Source organism: Ornithorhynchus anatinus, chromosome 21 (genome assembly GCF_004115215.2).
Source record: "Ornithorhynchus anatinus isolate Pmale09 chromosome 21, mOrnAna1.pri.v4, whole genome shotgun sequence".
NCBI classification, from domain to species: domain Eukaryota; kingdom Metazoa; phylum Chordata; class Mammalia; order Monotremata; family Ornithorhynchidae; genus Ornithorhynchus; species Ornithorhynchus anatinus.
Genome location: NC_041748.1, coordinates 23,257,672 through 23,267,722, shown reverse-complemented (window position 1 = coordinate 23,267,722; position 10,051 = coordinate 23,257,672). Strand labels below are relative to the sequence as shown.

General features: G+C 70.4%; 1 protein-coding gene across 1 annotated transcript; it reads left to right on the top strand.

The window, feature by feature from the left end:
• The first annotated feature begins 3,500 nt into the window (after positions 1-3,500).
• Positions 3,501-9,148, top strand: LOC114806201 (RIMS-binding protein 3-like). The gene is made up of 3 exons (XM_029049617.2): positions 3,501-6,141; positions 6,223-7,417; positions 8,430-9,148. Exons 1-3 carry the CDS (start codon positions 3,601-3,603, stop codon positions 9,059-9,061), a joined length of 4,368 nt encoding a protein of 1,455 aa, XP_028905450.1. The 5' UTR covers positions 3,501-3,600; the 3' UTR covers positions 9,062-9,148.
• The last annotated feature ends 903 nt before the right edge of the window (positions 9,149-10,051 follow it).

Genomic DNA, 10,051 nt, shown 5'->3' with positions numbered 1-10,051 from the left:
GCGCTTACTATGTGCAGAGCACTGTTCTAAGCGCTGGGATATACAGGGTAATCAGGCTGTTCCACGTGAGGCTCACAATCTTAATCCCCATTTTACAGATGAGGTAACTGAGGCCCAGAGAAGTGAAGTGACTTGCCCACAGTCACCCAGCTGACATGTGGCAGAGCCGGGATTCGAACCCATGACCTCTGACTCCCAAGCCCGGGCTCTTTCCACTGAGCCACGCTGCTTCTCTGGTTCACAGGCTCAATGGGAGGAAGGACAGAGCTTAACGCAACGCTTTGCACGCGGTAAGGGCTCAATAAATTCCATCGAATGAACAGGTTTGCCCCATTTTACAGTTGAGGAAACGGACACACGGAGAAGTCAATTGACTTGCCCAAGGTCACACAGCGAGCAGTTGGCAGAGCCGGGATGAGACCCCGTCTGTCTCCCCCGTGTAGACCGTGAGCCCGTCATTGGGCAGGGATTTTCTCTATCTGTTGCCCAATTGTACATTCCAAGATCCTCCATTCCTGGAGCGCATGACAGGGGAAGCCTGGGAGGCAGGTCGTGGGGTCGGGGGAGCGATAATAAGCAATAATAATAATAATAATAATAATAATGTTGGTATTTGTTAAGCGCTTACTATGTGCCGAGCACTGTTCTAAGCGCTGGGGTAAACAGGGGGGAATCAGGTTGTCCCACGTGGGGCTCACAATCTTAATCCCCATTTTACAGATGAGGTAACTGAGGCACAGAGAAGTTAAGTGACTTGCCCACAGTCACACAGCCGACAGGTGGCAGAGCTGGGATTCGAACTCATGAGCGCTGACTCCAAAGCCCGTGCTCTTTCCACTGCACCACGCTGCTTCTCAGCATGTTTCAGTGAAAAGAGCACAGGCTGGGGAGGCAGAGGTCATGGGTTCGAATCCCGCCTCTGCCACTTGTCAGCTGGGGGACTGTAGGCAAGTCACTTGACTTCTCTGGGCCTCAGTGACCTCATCTGGAAAATGGGGGTGAAGACGGTGAGCCTCACGTGGGGCCACCTGATGATTCTGTATCCACCCCAGCGCTTAGAACGGTGCTCGGCACAGAGTAAGCGCTTAACAAATACCAACGTGATTATGACGACTATTACAATGTCAGGCGAGCGAGCACGTGACAAGGGGGGGCGGCCACGTGCGGGGGGAGCACGTGACTGACGGAGCCCTCATGTCCCTCTCGCCCGCCAATCACGTGCTGGGGATGGGGACCACGTGACAGGTGGGGGGGGCGGCCTCGTGCCGGTGGGCGGGAGAACGTGCTAGAAAGGAGGAGCCCCACGTGCTGGCGTTGGGGAGCACGTGACAGACGGGGGAGGGGGAAGGGGGCTTCCTCGTGTGGATGGGCGGGGGAGGGATTACGTCACTAATGATAATCATTCCAAGCGCTTAGTACGGTGCTCTGCACATAATAAACGCCAAACAGATACAAATACCAGCGTTACTATTAATGAATACTATTGAATGAATGAATAATAATAAGGATGGCATTTGTTAAGCGCTTACTACGTGCAAAGCCCTGGGCTAAGCGCTGGGGAGGATAGTAAGTAATCAGGTTGTCCCACGTGGGGCTCCCACTTTTCATCCCCATTTGACAGACGAGGTCGCAGAGGCCCAGTGAAGTGACTTATTGATAATGTTGGTATTTGTTAAGCGCTTACTATGTGCAGAGCACCGTTCTAAGCGCTGGGGGAGATACAGGGTCATCAGGTGGTCCCACGTGGGGCTCACAGTTAATCCCCATTTTACAGATGAGGGAACTGAGGCACAGAGAAGTGAAGTGACTCGCCCACAGTCACACAGCTAAGTGGCCGAGGCGGGATTCGAACCCATGACCTCTGACTCCCAAGCCCGGGCTCGTGCCACTGAGCCACGCAAAGTTTCTCTAATTGGGGGGGGGGCTCCTCGTGGGGGGGAGGCTGCAGAGCACGTGACAGTTGGGGGGGGCCTCGTGCCGGGGGGGGGGGGCGGGAGAACGTGAGGGAAAGGAGGAGGTCCACGTGCCGGGGTTGGGAGGCACGTGACAGGCGGGGGGCGGGGCAGGGGGCGCCCTCGTGGGGATGGGCGGGGCAGGGAATACGTCACTAATGGGGGGAGCGGGGCCTCCGCGTGCCGGGGTTGGAGAGCACGTGACAGTGGGGGAAAGCGCTTAGTACAGTGCTCTGCACATAGTAAGCGCTCCATAAATACTGTTGAATGAATGAGAACGTGTGAGAAAGGGGGAGGTCCACGTGCCGCGCTGGGGAGCACGTGACAAGGGAGGGGCTCGTGCCGGTGGGTGGGGGAGGGAATACGTCATTAATGGAGGGGGGGGTGGGGGATCCGCGTGCTGGGGTTCGAGAGCACGTGACAAGCGAGGGGGTGGGGGCTTCGTGCGGGTGGGCGGGGGAGGGAAGACGGGAGAGAAGGAGCAGGCCCACGTGCCGGGGCTGGGGAGCACGTGACGGGCGGGGGGCGGCCTCGTGTGGGTGGGCGGGGGAGGGAATACGACACTAATGGAGGAGTTGGGGGGGATCCGCGTGCCGGGGCTCGAGAGCACGTGACGGGGGAGGCGGCCTCGTGCCGAGGGGCGGGAGAGGGAATACGTCACCAATGGAGGGGGTGCGGGGGATCCCGCGTGCAGCGGGGGCTCGAGAGCACGTGACAGGAGGGGAGGGCCTCGTGCGGGTGGGCGGGGGAGGGAATACGTCACTAATGGAGGGGATGGGGGGAATCCCGCGTGCCCCCGGCTCAAGAGCACGTGACAGGCGGGGGGGCGGCCTCGTGCCGGTGGGCGGGGTGGGGGGAGAGGGAGAACGGGAGAGAAAGGAGCAGGCCCACGTGCCGGGGCTGGGGAGCACGTGACAAGCCGGTGGGGGGCTCGAGCGGGGGGGGGGGGAACGTCACCAATGGAGGGGTTGGGGGGGGATCCCGCGTGCAGCGGGGGGGGCTCGAGAGCACGTGACAGGAGGGGGCGGCCTCGTGCGGGGGGGGGGGACGTGAGAGAAAGGAGGTCCACGTGACGGGGCAGGGGAGCACGTGACAAGCCGGTGGGGGGCTCGAGCGGGGGGGGGGGAGGGAAGACGTCACCAATGGAGGGGGTGGGGGGGGATCCCGCGTGCAGCGGGGGTCTCGAGAGCACGTGACAGGAGGGGGCGGCCTCGTACGGGGGGGGGGGGGGACGTGAGAGAAAGGAGGTCCACGTGACGGGGCAGGGGAGCACGTGACCAGTCTGTGAGGGGGCTCGTGCGGGTGGGTGGGGGAGGGAGAACGGGAGAGAAAGGAGCAGGCCCACGTGGCGGGGCGGGGGAGCACGTGACAGGCGGGGGGGGCGCGGACACGGCCTCGTGCCGGGGGCCGGGGAGCACGTGACAAGCCGGTGCCGGGGGGGGGGGGGGGGGGCTCGAGCGGGTGGGGGGGACGGGAAGACGTCAGCAATGGAGGGGGGTGGGGGGGGGATCCGCGTGCCGGGGCTGGGGGAGCACGTGACAGGCGGGGGCGGCGCGTGCTCGGGCGTGTCACGCGGAGCGGCCACGTGCGGGGGAGCGGTTGGGCGCCCGGGGTCAGCGGGAGCGGGGCGAGGGCGAGGGCCTCCGCCATGGCCAAGGGCGCCCCGGGAGCGGCGGGGGCCGGGGGGCGTCCGGCCCCCAAGAGGTCGGCGGGCCCCAACCCCCTGGCGCTGCTGGAGGAGCAGAAGCGCGAGGCCGAGGCGCTGCGGGCCGAGCTGGAGGCCGAGCGGGCCCGGGCCCAGGCGGCCCGCCGCCAGTTCTCCGCCGAGGCCCGGGAGCTGCGGGAGGCGGCCGAGCGGGAGCGGCAGCAACTGTCCGACCAGCTGCGGTCGCGCTGGGAGCGGCAGCGGGCCCGCGACCTCCACCGGCTGCAGGAGGCCACGCTGCGGGCCCGGGAGGCCGAGATCCGCCAGCTGCTGCGCTGGAAGGAGGCCGAGATGCGGGAGGTGCGGCACCTGCTGCGACACGAGCGCGACGTGGCCGTCCGCCAGGCCCGCGAGCTGCAGCGCCAGCTGGCCGAGGAGCTGGTCGGCCGCGGGCGCGGCGGGCGGCCCGGGCCCGGCCCCGACGCCCGGGACCCCGAGCCCGCGCCGGCCGCCGAGGCCTCGGCCCTCGGCGGCGGCCGCCCGCAGGACCAGGGCCCCGTCCAGCCGCGCTGGGAGACGGACGGCGAGCAGGCCGCGCGCATCCGACACCTCCAGGCCGCCCTGGAGCTGGAGCGCGGCCTCTTCCTCAAGTACATCCTGGAGCACTTCCACTGGGACCCGGCCGCCGTGCTGGCGCTCCCGCCCCTCGGCCCGGGCCGGGCCCGCCGAGGGGGACCGGCCCCCGGCGCCGTCCGCCCGGCCTCCGCCGCCTCCCGCGCCCTGGCCCTGGTCCGGCCGCGCCCCGGCCCGGCCCGCCGCCGCCGCCGCCGCTCGCTGGAGAGCCTCCGGGCCCGGCCCAAGGCCGGCAGCCCCGCCGCCGTCCGGTCCCGCTCGCTGGACAGCTGCCCGGGCTCCGGCCGGGCCGGGGACCCCCCGCGCCAACCCTGGGAGCCGCCGCGCCGCCGCGGGCCGCGCCGCCCGGGAGAGGAGGGCGAGAGCCGGGGGCCCCAAGCCAAGGGCCACCCCGACCGTCCCGACGGCCCCTTCGACAACGCCGCCCGGGCCTCCCCGGAGCCGGCCGACCGGCCGCGGAACGTGGAGGACGAGGTGCGGCGCCTCGCCGGCCTCGCCCGGCGCCTCGACGACCACGCCCGGGCCCTGCACGAGGCCGGCCTGGGGCTGCCCGGGCCCGCCCCCGGGCTGCTGGCCGGCGCGGCCGACCTGGACCTGCTCGCGAAGGCCTTCGCCCGCCAGCGGGCCCGGGACCTCGCCGAACAGGCCGCCGTGCTGCTGGCCCGCGACAAGGAGATCCGAGCCCTGCGGGAGGAGTGCGGGGCCCTGCGGGCCCGACTGGAGACGAGCCCGCCCGGCCCCGCCGCCGCCTCCGCCGCCCCGGACGCCGACCGCCTCCTCTGCGAAGCCCAGAAGGAAGTGCTGCGCCTGCAGAGGCAGGTGATGCTGCAGACCCTGCGGGGCCCGCCGCAGGCCGGGGAGCCCGCGACGGGGGCGGCGCGGGACGGGCCTCCGCCGGGCAGCCCCGACCCCGGCCCCGCCGAGCGGCAGGTCCTGCAGCGGGTGCGCTGCCTGGACCTGGAGCTGGGGGAGAAGCGGGGTCAGTGCGAGAGGCTGGAGCTGGACGTGCGGGCCGCCCAGGACCGCTGCCGCCAGCTGGAGGCACAGCTGCGGGAGGCGCTGCGGGAGAGCGCCCGCCTGGCCCGGGAGAACGCCCGCCTGCGGGAAAGAGCCCGGACCAACCACCGGACGGACGGCGGGCAGCCGAGCCGAGGGGCCGAGGGGCCGGAAGGCGAGGACGAGGAGGAGGAGCAGCAGGAGGACGACGGGGAAGACGACGGCACCGGCGGGGGAAGCCCGCCGGAGCGGGACCGGCCCCGGGCCCCCGACGGCCTCCGTGGGCGGGCGACGGCGGGGCCGAGACACCGGGCCGGCCCGGCCCACCGCGCTCCATCGCCGGACCCCGGGGCCCCCGCCGCCCGCGCCCCGCCCCCCACCAACCCCCGACTCGCCCCCGACTCGCCGGAGGGCCCCGGGCCCGAAGAGTCGGGGCCGGAGGCGAGGCGCCGCCGCCCCGGCTCGGCCCGGCTCAGGGTCTTCCTGGCCCGGCACAGCTACGACCCCTTCCTCGGCCCCAACGAGAGCCCCGAGGCGGAGCTGCCGCTGACGGCGGGCGAGTACATCTACATCTTCGGGGAGGTGGACGAGGACGGCTTCCTGGAGGGGGAGCTGATGGACGGCCGGCGGGGGCTGGTCCCCTCCAACCTGGTGGAACAGGTGTCCGACAGCGACAGGGCCTCCTTCCCGCCCCCGGAGCTCAGCGACTTCGCCGCCGTCTCCGGCCGCGGCGCCGGCCCCCTCGGGCCCTGGGACGAGTGCAACTACCCGGAGGACGGCCCGTGGCCCGAGCGGGCGCCGAGGGGTCCGCGGGTGCCCGCGGAGGCCCCCGGCGCGCCCTGCCCGCGGTGCCCGCTCCAGGCCACCCGGCCCCCACGCCGTCAGCCCGTCGGCGACCCCCGGGCCCGCGGCGAGGCGGGCCGGGCCGGGCGCAGGAGCCGGCTCCCCGGCCCGGTCCCGCGGGCCCCGGGTCGGCCCCCGGCCCGGCTCGGCCGCCCCGGCCTCTCGGGGGGCAGCCGGGCCTTGCCGGGCACCCCCGGGAGGCCGGCGGGCCTCAGGCTGTGCGGCGTCGCCGCCACCTCCGCCGAGATCACCTGGTCAGGCGACGGCATCTCCCCGCACGCCGTCTACCTGGACGGCGAGCAGCAGGCGCTGACCGGGGCCGGCGTGGGCGCCTTCTCCTTCCGCGGCCTGCGGCCCCGGACCCGGTACGGCGTCAGCGTGGAGGCCTGGCCGCTGGCCCGGCGGGAGCGGCCTCCGGCCCCCGGGCTGACCTTCACCACCCTGGCCCCCGGGCCCCCGGACCCGCCCCTGGCCGTGGCCGTGGAGCCGCTGCCCACGCCGGGGGCCGTGGCCGTCAGCTGGATCCCGGTGACCATCGACGCCGCGGGCTCGTCCAACGGGGCGCGGGTCACGGGCTACGCGGTGTACGCCGACGGCCTGAAGGTGGCCGAAGTGGTGTCCCCCACGGCCGGGAGCGCCCTGCTGGAGCTGCCCTGGCCGCACGCCCCGCGGCCCCCCCACGCGGTGTCCGTGAGGACCCTGTCACGCTACGGGGAGTCCCCGGATTCGGTGCCCGCCCAGATCCCCGCCGGCCTGGTGCCGCGCCCCCCTCCCGCCGCCAGCCACCCCTGGGAGTGGACGCCCCCGGCCCGGCCCGGCCCGCCGCCCCCGGCATCCCCTGCGAGACCGGCGTCCCCCCCGCCCCCTGCCCAGCTCGCCGCCCAGCCTCCGGTCCTGGTCACCGCCCAGCCCGCGGTCCTGCTCACCGCCCGCGCCGCTGCGGTCCAGCCCGCGGCCCACGCCACGGTCCAGGCTACCGTCTACCTGGCCGCCCGGCCCACGGTCCAGCCCGTGGCCCCGCCTGACGCCCAGCCCGCCGTCCACCCCGCAGGCTGGCCCCAGGTCCACCTAACGGCCCAGCCAGGCGGCCGGCCTGCGCTCGGCCCCGCCGGGCGCCTGGCAACTCAGCCCGACCCCCAGGCCGCGGTCCACCCCGCCGTCCACCCCACAGTCCGATCCCCTGCCCGCCCTGAAGCCCCGACTGACACCCGGCCGCCTGCCGACCCCACGGCCCGGTCTGCCAACCGGTATGAGGTCTACCCCGCCGCCCAGCCCGCGGTCCACCGTGCTCCGGCCTCGGAGGGACCCCCGGAAGTCGCCCCGGAGAAGAGGACGGAGACCTCGGCAGGTGAGCCTCGGGGCTCGGGAACGGGCCGGCGCGGAGGGCCCCGGGCCCTGGGCGTGGGCTCACGGTGACGGTGGCTGCGGGTGAGCGGGGCCGGAACCGGCCGGGAAGCAGAGCGGCCGCCGGCCCGGTCCCCGCGCCCGGCTCTGTGCCCGGCGAGGGCGTGGCTCGGCACTAAAAGCTGGGGAAGAGGAGAGCGTGGGGCCGGAACTGAAGTTCTTTCCTCCAGGGAACATCTGCTCCTCTCCGAGTGCCGAGCTGGTGCCTTCTATGCCTCGAGCTCGTCTGAGCGCCCGCCTTCCCGCCGGCCCTCTCCTGAACCCCAGCCGGCCTTTTTTCCCTTCAGTGGTATTTGTTAAGCGCTTACTATGCGACAAGCACCACTCTAAGCGCCGGGGTAGATACGAGTTAATTGGTTTGGATACGGTCCCCGTCCCACACGGGGCTCCCAGGCTAAGGAGAAGGGAGAAGAAGAGAAGGGAGACCCAGAGAAGTGGAGTGACTCGCCTACAGTCACGCAGCGAGGCGTTGGCAGAGCCGGAACTAGAACCTAAGCCGTGCTTGGCCTTCCCAGTGTCCTTTCGAGGGTCTCGGTACAAAGGCACCACCCCTCGAGCGGCTGCTTACTCTTCTTCTCCCTTCCCTTCCCGCATTTTTCTGATCTCTCCGGCTCCCCTTGTTGCCCGTGGGACTTCCCGGGGGTTGCCCGGCCTCCTGGCTCCCGCGGGCAGCCCCTCCTCTTCCTCCAATCCTGCTTCCCGTCGGAGGAGAAGGGCTGAGGGAATTTGGGTCCAACGGGAACCCCATCCGGAATCGAGCCCGGGAGAGGGGGTCGCGACGCCCCCCCCCCCCCCCGCCACCCCACCCCCCAAAACCGGGCTCGGGGGAAGGAAGCTTGGAGAGGAGATGGTCCTGCTGGAGAAGGACCCAGAGGAGAGGAGGAAGGGGCGAGAGCGAGGTTTGGAAAGCACATCTAAGGGCCCTTGCTAAGCCGGGCGCATTTCTGACCTTGTAGATGGCTGGGAGGAGGAGGAGGAGGAGGAGGAAGAAGAAGAGAAGGAGGAGGAGGAAGAAGAAGAGAAGGAGGAAGTGGAGGAAAGTCTGCGTGAAGGTGTTGGGGGCTCTGACCTGCACAGCCTGAAGGATAAACCGGGCAACCCAAGTGCTAGAGGTGGCGTTTTGGGAAAGAGAGAGCCCCAAGTCCCCGGCCCCAGAGGCCGCTGGGAGTGCCAACCACCATCGGGCCAGGAAACCCAATCCCCGGCGGAGAGCCACGGGGCCCAGCCCCCGGGATCTCCGGGAAACCCTGGCCCGGAGCCGGCGGTGGCCAGCGCCGCTGACGGTCCCCTGACCGCGTCGGACGCCCCCCCGGGGGCCGCCGGAGGGCCGGGGGCGGAGGCGGAGGGATCGCGCTCGGGAGAGCGATGTGGCCTTGGCTCTCCACGCGTTGGGGGCCCGGCGGGTGCAGGCCCCCCACCCGCCAGGTCCCCGGCGGCCACGGCGGCCTCCGGGCCCGGGAACGACCGCCACCCCACCGCCGCCGGCACCCCGGGCCAGCCCACCTCGAGCCCGGGGCCGAGAACCAGGAGGGCCCCTCCCCCGGGGAGTAAAAAGACCAGGGGGGCCTCGACCCCTCAGCCCTGCTGAAGGCCGAGACCCCCCGGACCGACAGCGAGGGGCCTGGAAGCAGAGAGCGTGGAAATCAAACAACCAATAAAACATCTTTCTTCCGTAGACGTCCCTCCTGTCCAAACAAACCCCTTTTGCAGGACATTGTTGCCGGGGCCCTCCGAGGTCTTCCGTGGGCAGGTTTTCACAGAGAAAGACTTGGAAATCGTACAACGGGGATGGGGCGGGTCCACCGGCCTAAAGGGGTCAGTTTGGGCAAGCTTTAGGTCACCTCTAGCTCAACCCCCCGCTTCCTGCCAGACACTCATCATCAGCGGTATCCATCGAGCGCGTTCTGCGAGCAGAAAGAACGCTGTAATGACTGCTCGGGAGAGGACGATACAACCGAGTTGGCACACAAGACCCCCGCCCACCAGGAGTTTACAGTCCAGAGGGGTCTGTCGGGGAGAAGGCAGGCGGCCAGCGGAGATGTCCTCTTGGGCTCCCGGGCCCCACCTACAAGGGCGCCGGAAGACCCCCAGCCGCGCGGACACGCTCGTGGCGAGAGGGAGCGAGGCCGAGGTGTTTTGGAGCGCGTACGGTGGGATACCAAGGAACGGCTGGTTGTGCCTCGGTGGCTTGGGGGTGGGGCGGTGGCTGGAGTGAGACGAGAGGGTCGTCTCTTGGGCGGGACCCCCGTCCCCCCCCCCCCCCCCGCAAGGCCGGGGTCCCCCTCGCCGGCCGGCTCCGTCACATCCACCGGGCACTCCCCAACACAGTCGCGGCCGCCAGCTCTCCGAGTTAGAGATGGGAGCCGTTGGGCTAAGATTCCCCCCTTCCCCGCCCCGCCCGGCCCCCTCCTCTGCCCACACTGTCCTGGAGCGCCCCCCACCCTGACCCCCCCCAAGCAGGTTCCCACCCAGTCAGAGTGAAACACTTTCAGAACACCCTTCCGGCCCAATCGCCGTTGGGACAAAGAGCAAGCCCCGATCTCGGACACGGCAGGGGATCCAGGGGAAGAGAAAAGGA

Bases quoted from the DNA above. Each gene is read 5' to 3' on its own strand.
- LOC114806201 (XM_029049617.2), top strand. From the start codon at position 3,601: ATGGCCAAGGGCGCCCCGGGAGCGGCGGGGGCCGGGGGGCGTCCGGCC. The intron at 6,142-6,222 runs GCGGGCCGGGCC...CGGCTCGGCCGC, and splicing joins ACCCCCGGGCCCGCGGCGAG to CCCGGCCTCTCGGGGGGCAG. The intron at 7,418-8,429 runs GTGAGCCTCGGG...CTGACCTTGTAG, and splicing joins GAGGACGGAGACCTCGGCAG to ATGGCTGGGAGGAGGAGGAG.